Source organism: Bidens hawaiensis, unplaced genomic scaffold (assembly GCF_021521415.1).
Source record: "Bidens hawaiensis isolate Kalapana, Puna unplaced genomic scaffold, B.hawaiensis_p1.1 tig00039694_1, whole genome shotgun sequence".
Classification (NCBI taxonomy): domain Eukaryota; kingdom Viridiplantae; phylum Streptophyta; class Magnoliopsida; order Asterales; family Asteraceae; genus Bidens; species Bidens hawaiensis.
Genome location: NW_027497000.1, coordinates 53,080 through 72,726, shown reverse-complemented (window position 1 = coordinate 72,726; position 19,647 = coordinate 53,080). Strand labels below are relative to the sequence as shown.

The window sequence follows — 19,647 nt, the reverse complement described above, 5'->3', positions numbered from 1 at the left end:
AGTGATAAGTGTATGCCATATATGTATTATGTGAAATGTATGAATGGTTTCTTACCGGTACATGAACGATCTTCGGAATTGCATGTACTGCCAGGAAATGGTTGATGTTATATGTATGTTGTAATATGAAGAATGAATGATGTATGCATGTGCCAAAGTTACGATTATGTATATAGAAAGTATGTTAAGGAGGGATGGAAGAAAGGGTACCGGACCCTAATAATATCCGAGGATGGAGAGTACCGGACCCTAATAATATCCGAGGATAAAGGGTGACCGGACCCTAATAATATCCGAGGATGTAGGGTATCGGACGCTAATAATATCCGAGGATGGAGGGTACCGGACCCTAATAATATCCGAGGTATGTAGGGTGAATGTTCTTTATAATGTAAGGATAGTTATATATGTGTATGAAAGATTGATGGACAGGTTAAGTATGTAATGCGTACCTTCGGGCACGTATATGTGTATGTAAAGTAAGTTATGTGATTAACTAGAACTCACTCAGCGTAGCTGACTTTTAGTATGCACGCAGGCAAATAGGTTGAGGCAGCTCACGTGATTGAAGACACATGGCATGGAATCGAAGAGACTGACATCTCGAAGAAATGTTGTAATGTTTTAAAGACTATGTTTTGTTTTAAATGACTATGAATGTTTTATAAGACAAGATTTGAAGGTTATGTATTATATTATGGTTGAAGTTTTAATATTCCACGAATGATTTAATTAACTCTGATATTTAGAACTGCGTTTATGAGTAAATCCAACACCAAATGTAGGGCTACCGGTAATGGAGCCTTACAAATTATTATTAGTTAACTTTAAATTTGGGGTGCAGTTACTGTACGCTAATGCCTTAACGTGCGGTAGGTACACGAGACGCTCAAAGGCAAAAAAAACTAAAACGCTCACAAAACTTAAACGCTCAGCAAACGCTCAAAAACGGTCTTTGTGAAAAAAGTGAAAAAAATCGATTAACCATCCAAAACTGTTTTTTTTTCGGTGAACAAATGATTGATTGGATATGTATTGACGATTCCGAGATGTTTGAATGTGTTTTCATAGATCAATTCGTGAAAAAATGGATTCACGTACATAATGTACGTTAAGACATTAGTGTATTGGATCTTTCACTTAAATTAGAATGTATTATTTTAAAAGTATTGTTCCGAAGCTATTGGATTTATATGACCACTTTGATTTAATTGCCGGCCTCGTTGTCTCCTCGTAGTTTCCGATACATTTAGTACATATCAAACACCACAAACGACACTTTATATTTTAACTACATACAAACCATTAGAATTTGGGTGTTGAGTTTTGATCAAAACTTGATATTATGAGAACATTAAAGTTGGTTTTTGTGATTTGTGTTTGGTTTTTATTTATCATTGAATCTTGTTTGTGTAGATTTGTGGTGGAAAACATCAGTTTAAAGGTGGCATCACCTGAGAGTTTGAAGGACACTTATAAATGTGCACTTGCTAATTTTGGTATTCCTAGATACGGAGGAACACTAACCGGTGTGGTTAGATATCGAAAGGCGAATCCTGAAGCTTGCACCGAACTCAACAATGATATATCTTTTAAACCGAAGAAGCCCGGTGGCCTTCCCGTGTTTCTTCTTGCGGATCGCGGTGGTAAGAACACTTTACTTTGGGATTGTTGGTTTTAATGATCTTTTGATCCAACTAAAGTTGTTAAAAAGTGATTTTGTTGAAATTTGAGTTTGAAGTTAAAAGTTGACGCAGAGCGGAAGCATGAAAAATAACATACACAGAATTCTTGAAAAAAGGTTGATGTAAAACTAAATTTGCGTTTAAACGTTCTCAAATCACTGTTTTTACGGTTTGGTTTTACATCTATGAATTGAAAGCTCCCAACGATCCACGGTCTTTAGAATCATTAGATCTTCAAATCGTTCATTTGAAAAAATGATCCTAGACAAAAATATGTTATAAAAAACATACTTTTGTATTAAATTTCGTAAGTAAAATATAAGGGTTGTTTATGAACACAATATATAAGCCTAACTTCATATTTCTATAATAGAACAATTGGTTAATGTTAAATGGCCAGTTTAGTTTACACGGCATGTTTCAAGTCTAAACCGTAAACCATCAAATGCAAAACCAAACTGTGAACCGGACTGTATATATTATAAACTGGCCAAACCATATCGTTTTTTTTTTCAGTTTGCGTGGTTCGGTCAGTCTCAACGATTTATGAACACCCCTAACTTAAACCATTACATGAGGTGTCCTTATAAAGACAACTCTAAATTTGGTAGCTATTGCCAAATATTCGAATTTACAAGATGGTAATAAATACTGAGGTTAACGAGACTAATAAATGTGTGATTTGAGACAATCAATTACACCAAAAAGAAAAGAATACGAGTGAGCTAAAATTTGTCATTTGCCAAAAATCTTGGGTGACGAAACCAAAGCCCTAATTGACGGAATTTGGGTCAGAGAGCCAGCCAGGTCAAATTGTCCAAGACAGTTTGCCACATGATCTCGCTCGTTGAGACCTTTCCAACGCTGCTTACGTACAGGCATAGTAACTCAACTTATACACCAAATTACACTCGCGTGAAGTTTGGGCTATTTCTGTCATGTTTCCTTTTGTCCCGCTTGTCCAAAACCATTTCTTGACATACAAGGCATAAATCATTGGTATCTATCTATTTGACAGGTTGTTTCTTCTCAAAGAAGGCATGGAACGCACAAAACGCCGGGGCTGATGCTATACTCGTCGAGAGTGACTCCGATAAATTAATAACCATGGAAAAGCCAGAAGATCCAGCAGCCACTTACTTGCAAAAATTAACAATCTCATCCGTCCTCATCACACAATCACTTGGAACATCAATAAAAAAATCCCTAGAAAACAATGATCTTGTCCTTGTAACTCTTGATTGGACCGAAGCTCTCCCTCATCCAGATGAGCGTGTCGAATATGCATTTTGGACCAATAGCAACGACGAATGTGGGCCCAAGTGTGACACTCAATTAAACTTTGTTAAAACGTTTAAACATGTTGCAAAAATGCTTGAACAACAAGGACACGCGAAATTCACACCACATTATATAACTTGGTATTGTCCGGAGGATTATAAATCAAGCGATAGGTGCAAGTCTCAGTGTATTAATCATGGGAGATATTGTGCTCCGGATCCTGAGGAAGATTTTAGTAAAGGGTATACTGGGAAAGAAGTAGTTGTTCAAAATTTGATTCAGGCTTGTTTTTATAAGGTAGCGAGTGAAGACGGGAAACCATGGTTTTGGTGGGACTATGTGACGGATTTTTCAAATCGTTGTCAAATGAAAGAGAAGAAGTTTAACATAGAATGCGCGTATGAAGTTATCGCAACGTTTGGTAAGTTAATGTGTTATAAAATATGGTTATTTCTTTTAATCATCTCTTTTTTTGGTTTATGCTTGATTAATCTTTGGCTAATATTGACTTTATGTGGTATAACCAGGAGTTGATATTGCGAAAATAAATGAATGTGTGGGTAATATAGAAGAAGACACCGAAAACGCAGTCCTCAAGGCTGAGCAGGACGCACAGGTTTGTGATTATTTATTAACTAATAGCGTGTCAGATATGATTTTTATTTCATTATTATATAATTATGTAAATTTACAAAACGACTTGGCACGTTATATGCATTATAAATACACTTTGGGCAACTACCAACAACCGAGACGTTTTCTATTTATTTATTTTGTTATACCAATCGACTAGTTCAAGCTTAAGATAAAATGTAACCCAAAATGACCGATTTGTAAATAAATGGAACGAAACTAGAGATGTACAACTTTTAATTGGGTCAAAGCTTGGTCCAAAACTTAAATGTTGAATGATAATATTACTTAAAAGTGACATAATAACATAAAGTTCTTCTAACACAATAACAAATTTTAATAAATAATGTAAATCATTTTGTGCAAAAATACCTCAAATTATAAACTAAAATTACGCCCATTATAGGATTTTATGGGCTGGCCCATTTGTTCACCTCTAAGTTGCAAATTTGCATATTGTTGACATGATAATATGCATAATATTGTAAATCTGCAGATAGGGGATGGTACCCGTGGGGATGTGACAATGCAACCGACTCTTGTGATAAATAACAAACAATATAGAGGTCTGTTGTCTACAACTACAACAGTAAATATTTTGATGTTAAAGTTCATCTCAATTTTTTTAAATAAAACTGTCTAGTAACAATTGCAGGTAGACTTGATAACAAGGCCGTTTTGAAAGCCATTTGTTCGGGATTTAAGGAGAACACAGAACCAGCCTTATGTTTAAGCAACGGTCAGTATAAGCCTGGCAAAATGAGTTCATATAAAAAACGGGCAGCTATATAATTATCAATGTGGCTCGGGTCAATGCATTGATTTCGAATAATATAATGCTTGCAGAAATAGAAGCAAACGAGTGTCTGATCGACAATGGTGGCTGCTGGATTGACAAAGTTGCTAATATTACCGCTTGCAAGGTAGCACGATAATTCTATTTCACATGGTCCCAATTTTTATTCATGGTTTAGATTATCTTATGACTTATCCGATAAACATGTTTTAATTCATATGATGCAGGATACTTTCCGCGGGAAAGTGTGTGAATGCCCGGTTGTGAATGGTGTGAAGTTTGTTGGTGATGGTTATACACATTGTGAAGGTAGTTTGCTTCCATTTGAGAATAAATTAGCATAATGAAATATCTAAAACGCCCCCTTTTATTTTCATTGTAGCTTCGACAGCCCTCCGTTGTGAAGTTAAAAATGGAGGTTGTTGGGAAGGCACCAACGACGGCAGGAACTACACTGCTTGTATTGTTAGTTCTCTCTCAATCTATCTCTCTTTGTTTGTATCAGTATATGTGTGTATGTATATGTATGAATGTATATTGTTCATCTTCCTTAAGGATGGCCAAACAAAAGGTTGCACATGTCCACCGGGTTTCAAGGGAGACGGAGTTAGTATTTGTGAAGGTACGACAAGTGCCAATTTTGATCCATTTACTTATGAAATGAGTCTACTTTGGAATTTGGGTTGTTCTTTTCGGGACGAAAGTCAAACTTGCTACTTGTTTTATGATCCTTACCTTATTATGTTTTAGATATCGATGAATGCAAAGAGAAGAGCGCATGTCAGTGTTCTAAATGCAAGTGCAAGAATACTTGGGGAAGTTATGAGTGCAGCTGTGCAGCCAACTTGTTCTACCTTAAAGAACATGATATATGCATAAGTGAGTATTATTGAATATATGTTTCTAGGATTTTATTCATGGTACTTTCCAAACTCAAAGATTTATCGGTTTATCTGAAAAGACATTGTTGCAGATCTACAAAATTTGTAGAATGTTTCTTGATTTGATTAATTAATGAATCTTGGACAGGTACTAAAGACGTTAATACACGCGGCGGCGGCTGGGGTTTTGGATGGGTGATTTTTGTTTTGATTGCTATTGGAGTTGTTGGATACATATTCTACAAGTATAGAGTTCGGGTACGCCTTTTAACTTTTTCCCTCTTTTTGAATAAGCAGTTGTACGAAGTGATTTAACTGGGATCGATACATAATGCAGTTAAGTAGCTTATTGAAATTTGTAAAAGTTATGAAGTGCATTTAACTGAATTGCATAACTAGAGTAGAGAGCGAACCATCGATGTAAACCAGAAACAAACCGTAATGAAACCTAACTTGGGCATGTGGGCTAATTAAACACAAAGAAACTGAAGAAACACTAAGTGACCCCGGCAGATTACGGATAATCTTAGGGTTAAGTAGATGTTTCCCACGAGGGTTAGGTCCGGCAAAGATGGTTATTCTTCTCGACCTGCAAAATAGACACCGTGAGCTCGTCACTGAGAAGGGGGGGGGTTCCTCCTTGTGACCACCCTCCGGCGTGAGAATCAGACTAGATTGCTCTGAATATAAGTGTATATTGAGAGAAATAGCTAGAGAGAAGATAAGATAATATAAGATAATGATACCGTTCCAAGGTGTTGGAGTATTTATAGCCGAAGGTAGGTTTCCAAGCAGGTACGGCCAGCTGTATAATATTCCTTTTCCACCAACTACGGGCTATGTTCGTGCCACGATGGGAGTTGGTGGGTAGGCAGGGGCTGATAGTGACATTTTGTACTGGAGCGTGCTCCTCCTGGTACTATTGTCTGTGAGCTGTCACCCTGTGATTGGTTCATGGGTCGCTTTAGTCAGATCTTGTCTATTTGTCCATATCCTGGTAGGTATAGTACAAAATATCTTCTGGAAGCGTACGGACTGGCTCTTTTGGGCGGGAATATTCCCGCCTTGCTCATTCCTTCTTCAGGTGACATTACTGAAGTATGAGTTAGTGCCTTATGCGTGTAGCTTTACTGTTAGTGCGGGTAGCCTTCCCTCATGGCTTGTATCCGCAGCTGCGGGAACAGGCGGGGTACTGTACCACTGGGAGGCTTTCCTGCGGGAACAGCTGGCTTACTGCGTGTAAGGTCTTCATCTCTCTGAGCATGGTGGGTCCTGCGGAACCAGTTGATCTTTGCGCAGACGTACCTCTAAGGTGTGTTGTGGGTCCAACTGGGCTTTGCGGGGACCTACCTCTTCAAGTCCCCCCAGTCCATTGTTCTTCTCATGAATTGTTAATGAGGTGAACTTTTGGACTTTAAGCAAGGAGTTTTAAAGAGGGGTTTTTGTTTTTTAAGGTTTTCCGTGGGGATTCTTCCCGCAGTTTTCCTAATGTCACTTGCAGAATTTCTCCCGACTTTTCTGCCTGATCTTTGGTTATGATGCGGGTAGGTGTTTAACCTCTTCGCAAGTCGGGAGCGTTGAGTTTCACTTGTATAGATTCTTCACGAGGTTTTGGTAGTTTTGGACATAGTGATCAGTTATGTTAAACCACCAATTCCACCTTGAAGCTTCAAACAATCTAGTTCTCAACGTTCCCGCCATGCGGAGGTGTTATTTCTCTTTCCGCGAGCATGGCCCATAAGATCCTTCTTGGGTTCAATTCCCTGCAAGTGCTGAGTATGTGAAGGGTTTCGCCTCGACACTGTACCCGCACTTGTCTTACGGTTCCTTGTTTTCCAAGGTATCTTGGCTTCAATTCCCTGCAAGTGCTAAGTATGTGAAGGGTTTCACCTTGACACTGTACCCGCACTTGTCTTATGGTTTCTTGTTCTCCAAGGTAAGGGGGTATATTCCCTCTTATTTTTGAATCTTTTTGAATCTTTCTGAAATTTGAAGAGTTGGTGAAAGGATAAGGGCAGTCCAAACGGCTGAAGGAACGTTGGCGTCTTCTGACGGCTTCAGGACGTGCAGGAAGTTATGACGACGTGACAGCATGTGGTCAATCTGGACGCTTTTTCAGGCGCTTGGGCGCGAGTTTCACGTCACGCGCCATTCTGACACCTGTTGCCAGCTTGCTTTATCCACGTGTCGCCGTTTCATTGCACCTGCGCTCTCTCTCTCCTCCGCATTAAATTCATCGCATTCATTGCGATGAGTATATAAGGGGGTAGAGGGTGCATCTCATCCCATACCTTCACTTCACTCTTCTTCTTCTAAGCGATTTCCGGCGAATACTCTAACTTTTTCGTCGAGCATTCTCCTGAAATCGCTCTCTTTAACATCTAAAAAATGTCGTCTACACATGATCCCGAGGTTAACGTCGAGGAGTCCGATGTATACCTCGAGAACCCGACGTCCACGTCTGGTAAGGACGATAAGAGTACTACTGGCGAGTGCCAGTGTACTCTTTCTGTCGATTTATACCACTATATCGTCAAGAAGTTCATGCTCGATCCTTACGAGCCTGAGTTTCCGGAGCCCCACCAGACGGTGTATGATGCCCCTAAGGGCAAGATAGGGGTTTACACCTCGTTCTTCATATATGGGAATCTCAGATTACAATTAACGAAGTTTGTATACCGTGTTTTGGAGAAACACGGTGTACACTTGACGGAGGTGCACCCGATGACGATTGCTAAGGTTCGCCATTTTGAATGGGTGTGCTGCATTCTGGGCATCGAGCCCCGCGTCGACCGCCTGATGACCTTCTACTCCTGGAGGTGCATCCAGGGTTGGTATACCCTGGTCACTCGGATCAAGGGGTTGAAGATCTGTGCTACTGAGCGCAGTCTTCGTTCTTGGAAGCGGGAGTTTTTCTATATCTCCGCTCGCGTCGTCCCCCTCGCGATGACGTTCAAGAACGGGAGGGTACTCCCCAACCTTCACGTCTCCAATTACCAGGAGACGGAATGGTTCTCTAAGATCTCCCAGATCCAGACTCCGGTTTATCGCTTCGCGGAGTCTGGGATGGTGATGCTCGGGATGAGCCGCGTATGGAAGGATGCCGGGTCCGGGACGCCGCAAATACCCATCGTCCTTGAATACGGTTTGAGCTCTATTCCTTACGGTATGCTCCATTTTTTGTGTTGGTTTAGGGTTTTTCTTCTAACATTGTTATCTTTTTTATTCAGAGGGGAACGACTTACAATCGCTCCTGCATCCGCGGGAGACTGGTGGTCCCGCACGGTTGGGTACTCGTGACCTCGATGAGAACGAGTTGCCCATTCTGGAGCAAATGGCGGATAGATTCGTAGAAGTCTACCCGCCGGGCCACGAAATTTGAGTGCCACCCGGCCAGGTAAGGAGTTTTTTAATCCTCGTCCTCTTCATACTCAAACTTCTGCTGGAATTCCTCTGATTTTGTCATCTTCTGATGAGGAATCCGCAGATGGGCCTTTCTTTGTGAGGAAGAAGAAGGCTGCTGGCGGGAAGGGCAAGGCGAAAGTTACCTCTGTCGTCGACCTGGGAAATCAGTCTGATTCCGAGACTGAAAGCGAGGAGGCGGCGGGGAACCTTGGTGGTGGCGAGACCATTGCCTCGGAGGTTGAGACGACTGTCACCTCCGAGCAACCAAGCGTTACGACGGTGACTGGCGTGAAGAGGCCAGTTCCATCGGGCTCGTCTCCGCTCGTCAGGTCTTTCAAGATTAAGAAAACCCGTAAGTATAGTGTACCTTTTCCGCATTTCTTTCCGCCATTGTTTTTAATGTTTTGTTCTTTATGCAGGAGTGGACGTATCCGCTTTCCAGAGCGGTGCGGGAGGAAGCAGTTCCGGACCCACAACGATAGGTTTGGTCAACCTATCTGAGGCGATGACCCAGGCGCCTGCGCCTGTTTCCGGTGCTGGTTCAGTTGCTCATACTATTGAGTCAACTGTTCCGGTTATGACGTCATCTCCGACGGTTGTCAGTGCTATCTTTACTACATCTTTCACTGGACCGGAGGTGACTTTTCCTGCGAGCTCATCCGCAGCGGCGACCACGGTTGTGAGTTCATCTCCAATGAGTTCACCTCCGATGGTCTCTACCACGGTGGTTCTACTATGCCCCCTCCGGTGTCAGCGACTACCTCGTCCATGGCCGGTTCTTCAGGTATGTTTGGGGTTGGGACCTCTAGCCAATCTTTGCCTCCCCATCTCCTTGACCTCTTGGATGGATATCCCCTAGGTTCGGGTGATGGGTTTGGCGGCTACCGGCCTGTTATCGACCCTATAGGTGCGTGGGGTTACTTTGGCCTATTATTTATTCTTATCATTTTTTCCTAACTGTTTGTTTTTTGCAGTTTCGGATTCCAATGAGGTGTATGCTCCAAGGTGGAATATCCGCCGAGGAACAACCCTAAGGACGGCTGTGGATTGTGTCGACTGGGCGCGCCATGCTGCTCCAAGCGGTGCGTTGGGGGAGGCAATGGCTAGCTACCAGGAGGGTAGGCTGTCCAATGAGCTACGAATTGTTCTTGCCCAGATGCAGCCGCGCGTCGAGTTGCTTTGTCGTGAAAACGACAAGTTAAAGACGGCGCCTAGCCTGGAGGTGGCTCAGGCGCGTTCGCTGCTGGAGGAAAACAAGAGGCTCGCCGCCATTGCTGCGGAGAAAGAGAAGGCCTTCAAGGACCTTAAAGTCGAGATTCAGGCCAGGCATGAGGCCCGTTCCAAGGCTAGCCAAACTGTTAACGAACAGCTTAGGTTGGCCAAGGAAACTGCGCGTAATGCGACCGAGAGGGCCACCAAAGCTGAAGCCGTTGCTGAGCCTCTGCGCACTGAGAACGAAGAGCTTAAAGCCAAACTAGAGAAGCTTCAGCAGGCTCATGATGCTTTGGCTTTAGAAGATGCCAAGAAGCTCCAAGAGCTCATGGATCAGAAGGGTATGCTTGATCGCACTGAGCGCAAGCTCAAGGGCGTTGAAGAGGCTGCTGATAAGGATGTGTTGCTTGCCAACCTCAACAAGAATGAAGCCGAACGCGCCCGCGATCAAGCTCAAGCTACCCTCCGAGAAGCTCTGATCACTAAGGAATTGCTTCTACGAGAAGCGATGCCGCAGGTACGCGTAGCTCCCTAATTTCTTTACGCTTTTCTTTATACTTAGAACAGTTCCTTTATATATACCTTTTTTTAGAGGTTGTGCATCGGATTTTTGCGAACACATCTTATGGCGATGCCATGAGTGCAGCCCTCAACGCTTCTCATGAGGATGGGGAGAAAGCTGGTTTCCTGCTTGGTCTAGGATTTGCTGAGAAGGGCATCCCGCCTTCCAACTTTCCTTTACACGATGTAGACACTGAAGCTGCCTACGACCAAGCTGTGAACCAGTATGCTGCCTTCCCGCATCCGGTTGTAGAGAAGGTGAACGAAATTGCGGCTGCTGATGACGGGCTAGCTGTTCTTAAAGCTTTCCTTGAACCGCCACAGCCAACTGATGGTGCGGGTTCAAGTGGGTTTGGAGGGAGTGGTCCCGAAGCTTGAACCTTGAGATCCCTTCCAACCGTTAGGATAGATTTGTATTTTTGTAGGCGGGTAGATACCTAGCCATTCTTGTAATGTTTGAATTTTTATTGTGAATATAAATATTTTGTTAACGCCTTGCCTTGTAAACATCATGCATATTTTAGTTTAACTTGCAATTGCCTTGCTTTATAAACATTATATGATTTGCTCATGCATATTTTAGTTTAACTTAGCAATTTTCTAAGTGTTTCGAATAAGTTAACTTTTCGATGCGCGATTGATAGTAGGTTAATGTTCAGTTTCCTCTATCATGATTGTGCGGGTAGGACCGTCACTTTCACTTAGTAGGATGACCAAACTTCACCTATATCTGACCTGCATGAAGGTTTTCCTCATCTTTTTAGAAATTTTCTACCGTTTGTGTTTATGCGGGTTTTGCCGCTTTCCACACGCAACTACTTACTTCCTCACTTATTTATGCGGTGAACAGTGTGGTCGGTTCATAAGTATAAAGGTAAGGCTATCAACATCAATGTGATAAGGAGAATCATTTCCATTAGAAGTGGCTCTAGGCCTTTTCTTTACAAGTTTGGAATTGATCTACATGTGGCATCTGCGTAATTGAGCTCCATTCCAAGTTCTTGGGATGGCGGTGCCATCGAGCCTTTCGGGCCGGTATGCGCCTGGTTCGGAACCTCGTTGTTACGCAGTATGTACTCTCCGACATTGAAGTTGCAGTTTCGCCCATGTTTTCCCCAACTGGGGTTCTACACGCGTTAGCCTGCTCAGCATCCATTACGCCACGAGGTGTGTGAGTTTCCCATCTCTGACGAATGCTTCGACGACGTCCTTCAAGAATATGCATTCCTCCGTGGTGTGGCCTTTTGTCCCATGGAAGTCACAGGATTTGCTTTGATCAGCGTTTATACGCTGTCGGATTATTGGAGCCACTGGCCATGGGAGCCTCTCGGTGGCAAATATCTCGGTGACGCTTTTGGTGAGTGGCGTCCATCTGGGATTCCGGTTCGACTGCATGTTGTCCCTTCCGCCTAACCGAGGGTGAGAGCCGGATGAGGTTTCAAAGTTTACCCTTGACTGCCAAATACCAAGCTTCCTCTTTTTGTTTTGTCGGGCGGTAAGGACGTTATTTTCTCTTGTTTTCTGGGTGTAGAGGTTTGTGCTCTGGGGAAGATCTCTACCCAGTTGCTTCTCCGTTTCCGCAAAGCGTTTAGCTGCCGTCATGATGGCATCCCACGTGGATGGCATGCCGTCTTTACCCGTCAAGGTGCGGATGAGCTCTGGGTCTTCAGCGCCCTGGATGAAAGCAGCGCGAACAAGATCTTCGCTAATAGTGCCCAGACTTAGCTTTCTTTGAGTTGAAGCGCATGATGAAGTCTAGCAAAGACTCATCTTCCTCTCGGATGCAGTTGAGGATCGTCCATTGCTCTTTAGTATATTTTCTTTGTTGACTGAAGTGCTGGCTGAACTTGTGCTGGAAGTCTGCCCAATCGTAAATGTGGTGGACCGGTAGACGATCAAACCACGCTCTGGCTGCCCCGACGAGCGTCATCTGGAACATGTAGCACCATGTGGGTTCTGTCCAATTGCTGACGGTTGCCCCCGCTATAAATCTGTTCAAGTGATCGTCTGGGTCGGATACGCCATCGTAAGTGCCTATGTTGGACATCTGTTTGGCACTCTTTGGAGCGATTGCTTCCGCAATGTCTCTTGCAAACTTGGACGTTCCCGCATTTGCAACAGTCGGTCTGAAAGTTTTGGAGAAGTCACGTGGGTTTCCCTCCGCGCTCTTTGGCTTGAAAGTTTCTCCAAAATTTCTTTTTGAGCGGAAGTCTACTTCTTTACGCTTCCCTTTCGCCTTATGACGAGGGTTTGCGTCACTGTCAGATTCTTCCCAATCATCATCCGAATACTCGCAATCATTGCTCATGTTGAGCTGTTGTCGAGTGCTTCCGAATTCGTCATTGGCCTGTTGGAGTGAACGTAAACATTCATCCAACTCAGCTTGGAATTCTTTCTGCCGTGCTTCCGCCCAAGCTTTAACTTGATCTAGCGTTTGGCGGGGAAGCCTCGTCTGTTGCTTCTCCACCTGGGTATCAATGAATCGCAGGGGAGGATTGTTTACTGCACTTGCCCCGGCTTGGGTAGCCGGGGTAGTGTTCGTAAAAATCGTGTATTCACCGGTGTTCCCCCCAGTAGCTGGGGTTGTTATTACCGGAGTTTCTTGGTCACTCGGTGGCCTTGGCATCGGAGTAACCTTAACCATCTTTCCAGAAGTTTGAAAAAACTGAGTGTGAATTAGTTCTAGCTTAATGTACGGATGGCGCCGATGAAGAAACACTAAGTGACCACGGCAGATTACGGATAATCTTAGGGTTAAGTAGATGTTTCCCACGAGGGTTAGGTCCGGCAAAGATGGTTATTCTTCTCGACCTGCAAAATAGACACCGTGAGCTCGTCACTGAGAAGGGGGGGGGGGTTCCTCCTTGTGACCACCCTCCGGCGTGAGAATCAGACTAGATTGCTCTGAATATAAGTGTATATTGAGAGAAATAGCTAGAGAGAAGATAAGATAATATAAGATAATGATACCGTTCCAAGGTGTTGGAGTATTTATAGCCGAAGGTAGGTTTCCAAGCAGGTACGGCCAGCTGTATAATATTCCTTTTCCACCAACTACGGGCTATGTTCGTGCAACGATGGGAGTTGGTGGATAGGCAGCGGCTGATAGTGACATTTTGTACTGGAGCGTGCTCCTCCTGGTACTATTGTCTGTGAGCTGTCACCCTGTGATTGGTTCATGGGTCGCTTTAGTCAGATCTTGTCTATTTGTCCATATCCTGGTAGGTATAGTACAAAAGATCTTCTGGAAGCGTACGGACTGGCTCTTTTGGGCGGGAATATTCCCGCCTTGCTCATTTCTTCTTCAGGTGACATTACTGAAGTATGAGTTAGTGCCTTATGCGTGTAGCTTTACTGTTAGTGCGGGTAGCCTTCCCTCATGGCTTGTATCCGCAGCTGTGGGAACAGGCGGGATACTGTACCACTGGGAGGCTTTCCTGCGGGAACAGCTGGCTTACTGCGTGTAAGGTCTTCATCTCTCTGAGCATGGTGGGTCCTGCGGAACCAGTTGATCTTTGCGCAGAAGGACCTCTAAGGTGTGTTGCGGGTCCAACTGGGCTTTGCGGGGACCTACCTCTTCAGAAACCCTATGTGTGTGTGAGAAAATCCAAAAATCCAAATGCATTATAGTCAATTTATATGATAAAAAAAAGAGATGAGACATGCTCATTATGTAAAGAACTATGAGAACCACATAATCACTATACGTACGTAGTGAATAGACAAGAATCACATATGGTAGGTGTAAGTGTTGATTAATTTGTTTATTGTTCTTTACTTTTGGTTTTGTATTAACATCTATATAATCAATATTTGTGTATACTTGTGAACTTTTAATGCAGAGATACATGGATTTAGAGATCCGGGCTATTATGGCACAATATATGCCACTGGATAATGAGGCTGAGGTTCCTATTACCAGGTCTCATGGAGAAATCTAGACAACGTACACTCGGGGATGGCATGCATGTTCGATACTATCTCTTATGTATATAGAACCGTTGGTTTTGAGATTTTTGTTTGGTCAATTTACGATTATAATGCTGAATCTATACCTGTGTGAGTTGGTCCATATATATTTGACTGTTTTCCATTGATAAAATCAACAAAAGTTACTACTTGAATATGTATATGTATTTGAGGCATCAAATCTGAAAAATAGCATATGATATGCATGCATTGAAATGCATCAATTTCTTACTATTAAGGCACCTTCGCTAATGTGCTCATTTATCTTTATCTAAAAGTTTGTTATGGTTTTAGATACATTTTTCGTAGCTCAAGTCAGATTAGTCTTAGTGGTGTATAACTAAGGATCATGAGGTTGACAATTGAGGTTAGAATCGACAGTTGAGTAAACACAAAAAGTCTTTTGAGGAATCACGAGCGACTTGAGAGAGAATTTATGAAAATGGCAGGAATCCGTACAACCTTGACTAAGGTAATCCGAAGCTTACAAGATTTAAGCAATAACAATGACAATCAACATTCAAATCATGAAGATCACTCAGAATAAAAGGAGCAATAATCGATTTTGTAAGATTGAGTTTCCAAAATTTCATGGTGAAGAAGTTGAGGGATGTTGTATAGTTGTCAGTTGTGACTTGTAACCATTTCTACACCATTCATATAAGTCTTAAACATATAAAACATTTTAATAATTTGTGACAAATTCTATTGTTTTTGGCACTTATCTCTCATTTTCAATTAACAAACTTTGGTTTGTATATTTAGCTAAAAATAAGAACAAATGAATTAAAATAATCAAAGAATATATATTTAGAACTAAAAAAATGTTGGATGTGAATAGATATATGGAAAATTAAAAATTAAGCATTTAACTTGGAAATTTAACACTTCCTATCTCCAAAATCAAAATATATACTTCTCTAGATTTTTAAACGGGTCAACACACTTTTTAAATGAGTCGAGTTCGGGAAAAGGGTCGTTTCAGACAACCCAAAACCTATATTTTTTTCATGTCAGGTTTCGGGTTGTGACAGAATTTCCCGCCCCTAGTAACAAGAATCAACTAGTGGGATGCATTGCACTAATGGTGTTAATTTGAATTTCAGTATCATACAATAGTTGTGTTGATTTCTTATGTATTTTTATTAGCATTTTGAATTGATTGTGAATAAGTGAGAGACTAGGAATTTTAATTCTTGAGAATGAGGAGCATTGTTATGGTAATAATAGTTTAGCTGAAAAATGTCAAGTTGTAATAGAGCATGGGTCTAAGTGTAAATAGTATTGTTTTTTTTATAATTAAAGCGACCCTTTCCAAATGAGTTTTTCTGAATCATAACGTCAATCGTCCATACTAATTTTAACACTGCATGCTTCAATCTACCAGGAACATTATCAAAGAAAAAAATCTACCAGTGTGAAAAAAACACCATTGAGTCAGGTTTTGAATTTAAAACCATAAAATTACAAAACAATGGCTAGTTAGTTGTTAAACTAATCAGATAACTCATTATACAAGAATAATCGATCTAACTACATAGATGTAATATGAGATTAAAATTTTAAGTTTTATCTTAGCTGAAACACCACCCTTAAGTTAATAGATAATATATTTCATGTAGTTGAGCTTCTGGTTCAATACCTCAATGGCAGGGGTTAATGATTAAGGCTTGAGATTTTAATGTCTTAGGTTTGAAACTTGATTCAAGAGGATTTTCCGACACAGTGATGAGTTTTCTCTTTAATCTATAATGATGTTCCTGAGTGAGTTAAGTCCGAAATATCAATATCAATACGGACGGCTAACATCCGTCTAAAAAAAAAGGCTTACTTGGCGTTGTTAAAAAATAAAGGATAATATATTTGGGAAGTTGACCGTGGGAAAAGAGAATAGAGGTGTTGACTACGTGTGTAGATGGGTCTCATTAAAAACCAAATTAACTGCAACGTTACGACGCAATTAATTTGTTTGTTATTCTTGTGTTCTTTGTCACCGGTTTTTACGCTAAAACCCCATGTACTTATCGAGACCCCCACCCATATTTTACAAGTATCAATAAAATAACATTTGTGATGATATGCAAAAGGGTTTCTTTTCACTTTAAATGATTTTTATGACATTTTTGTTATAATATAATAGTAACAATTTGTATTTTAGTTCATAACGATGAATCACAGATCCAAGTCACACTCGTTAATCCAATCGGTGTTTTCTTTTAAATCTTATTTCACTTTTTATACTGATGTAAAAAAATATGAGTCACGTATAAAGAATTAAAAAAAATATGATATATTTCACGACCGTTTAATGATATGTGTTTGTATGATTTTCTTATTGACAGTGATGTAAGATGATTCGACAGAACTTCGATGTTCTACCAGTCCCAGACACACTATTCAAAATTTCGAGATATTCGTCTATGTTTTTGCAAAAGGTGTAATATTGAGTAAATTGGTTAAAAATGAATAAAGTACGTACATATCTACATATTAGACACACGGATGGGTTGCAAATAACAAAAGTCAAGCTTAATTTAGTGTTGTTGGAGTCATGTTAGGATATTTGCATCATCTAATCCTTTCGGATAGCTTACAAGTTTGAAAAAATTTTAAAAATAAGAAATATGAAAGGTAAGAAATGGTTTATAAGAGAGAGAAATTTTTTTTGTTTTTCTAGGTGTTCCGTCATTTGAAATGGCGGAACCCACACTGGTTGTAGAGCGTGTCAGAAATTGTCTTGTGACCTGGAGGTTTTTCTGGTGTTCCGCCATTTCAAATGGCGGAAGTCACTTATTTTCCACGTGTTCCGCCATTTCAAATGGCGAAACACCACTTTTACCCCTTTATGCACTTCCGCCATTTGAATAGCGGAAGTGAATAGTAATATTCTGACACGTGTCTGACAAAGTGTTTGACCACACTGTTCACTTATGCCATTTCAAATGGCGGAAGTGAACGGTACTTTATATTATTATTTTCTAATATTACTTTTCTTGAAAATTTTAATTTGAAAATATATATTTTGAGATTTTAATATATATTATTATTTGATTTTATAGTTATTTTTTTTAAAAAAATATATGAAAAATATATTTTTAAACTTTAATATATTTTAAATTAGTATTAAAATTTATAAATATATTTTTCAAATACAAAAATTTAAGAAAAAAATACTATAAAAGAAAATAATAAAAGTGAATAATATTAGTAAAAAAGGAGAGAAAGTCTTGTCAATTGTCATAATTGTCAGTACTATTCACTTCCGTCATTTGAAATTGCATAAGTGAATAGTGTGGCCAAATGCCTCGTCAGACGCGTATATTACTATTCACTTCCGCCTCTGCCATTTCAAATGGCGGAACACGTGGAAAATAAGTGACTTCCGCCATTTGAAATGGCGGAACACCAGAAAAACCTCCAAGTCACCAGACAATTTGTGACACGCTCGACAACCAGTGTGAGTTCCGCCATTTCAAATAGCGAAACACCTAGAAACACAAAAAAAATTTCTCTATCCTTTAAACCATTTCTTACCTTTCATTTTTCCTATTTTTAAAATTTTTTCTTACAAGTCGCATGATATTTGTAACATCGATAGCGTCTTGACTTATTAAATGAAGAGAGTACTACTGGCAGGAGTGAAACATTAAATGCACTACATTAAATGCAATAACGTGACTGGTTGACCATACATTCTACTCTTAATAACATACATTAAAAAGGAACTAGAGAAAAGGAAATAAATGTATACCAAAATAACACAGATGCGTAACAAGAATATATGTGAATTAAATATATAAAAGAAAACAGTATTACAAACCAAAAACATAACATATACGCATTACAAAAATGAGAGAATGCAGCAAAATATAAACCTTTATTGACAAAGTGAAGAAACACTAATTGACCCCGGGCAGATTACGGATAATCTGGGGGTTAAGTAGATGTTTCCCACGAGGGGTTAGGTCCGGCAAAAATGGTTCTTCTGATGACCTGCAAAACAGACACCGTGAGCTCGTCACTGAGAAGGGGGGGGGGTACCTCCTTGTGACCACCCTCCGGCGTGAGAATCAGACTAGATTGTTCTTGAATATAAGTGTATACTAAGAAATTGCTAGAGAAGATAAGATAATGAGATGATAAGATAATGTGTCCATACCATTCCAAGGTAAGGAGTATTTATAGCCGAAGGTAGGTTTCCAAGCAGGTACAGCCGGCTGAATAGTATTCCTGTTCTGCCAACTGTGGGCTACGCACATGCCATGCTGGTGGTTGGTGGGTAGGCAGCGGCTGATAGTGACCAGCCGGCTGTGTACTATTCCTTTTCCACCAACTGCAGGCTATGCACGTGCTACGACAGGTTGGTGAGTAGGCAGCGGCTGATAGTGACATTAAGTAATAGAGCATGCTGCTCGTTGTACTGTTGTCAGTGAGCTGTCGCAGCTTTGGTCAGATCTTTTGTCCATACCTCGTCAGGTACAGTACAAAAGATCCTCCAGTATCGTACGGACTGGCTCATTTGGGCGGGAGTTTTCCCGGCTTTGGGCGGGAGTATTCCCGGCTTGCTCACTCCTTCTTCAGGTGACATTACTGAATTATTTAAGAGTTAAGTGCCTTGTGCGTGTAGCATTGCTGCGCGGGTAGCCTTCCCTGATGGCTAGTATCCGTTGCTGCGGGAACAGGCGGAGTACGTCGACCATTGGGAGGCTTTTCCTGCGGGAACAGCTTGCGTACTGCTCGTAAGAACGTCACGTCTCTGAGCATGGTGGGTCCTGCGGATCCAGTTGGTTTCTGCGCAGACGTCTCTCTTCGAAGTGAGTCTTGCGAGTTTGGTCTTTGCGCAGACGTCCCTCTTGAAGGTGAGTCTTGCGGGTCCAACCTTGAAGAGGGACGTCTGCGCAAAGACCAAACTCGCAAGACTCACATCGAAGAGAGACGTCTGCGCAGAAACCAACTGGATCCGCAGGACCCACCATGCTCAGAGACGTGACGTCCTTACGCGCAGTACGCAAGCTGTTCCCGCAGGAAAAGCCTCCCAATGATCGACGTACTCCGCCTGTTCCCGCAGCAACGGATACTAGCCATCAGGGAAGGCTACCCGCGCAGCAAGGCTACACGCACAAGGCACTTAACTCTTAAATAATTCAGTAATGTCACCTGAAGAAGGAGTGAGCAAGGCGGGAATACTCCCGCCCAAAGCCGGGAAAACTCCCGCCCAAATGAG

General features: G+C 41.4%; 1 protein-coding gene across 1 annotated transcript; it reads left to right on the top strand.

The window, feature by feature from the left end:
- Nucleotides 1-1,345: 1,345 nt before the first annotated feature.
- On the top strand, nucleotides 1,346-14,415 carry LOC143591483 (vacuolar-sorting receptor 1-like). Its single transcript, XM_077071674.1, has 12 exons — nucleotides 1,346-1,646; nucleotides 2,704-3,387; nucleotides 3,494-3,582; nucleotides 4,096-4,165; nucleotides 4,255-4,338; nucleotides 4,446-4,522; nucleotides 4,623-4,704; nucleotides 4,778-4,860; nucleotides 4,951-5,017; nucleotides 5,146-5,274; nucleotides 5,425-5,534; nucleotides 14,297-14,415. Exons 1-12 carry the CDS (start codon nucleotides 1,346-1,348, stop codon nucleotides 14,393-14,395), a joined length of 1,875 nt encoding a protein of 624 aa, XP_076927789.1. The 3' UTR covers nucleotides 14,396-14,415.
- Nucleotides 14,416-19,647: the final 5,232 nt, after the last annotated feature.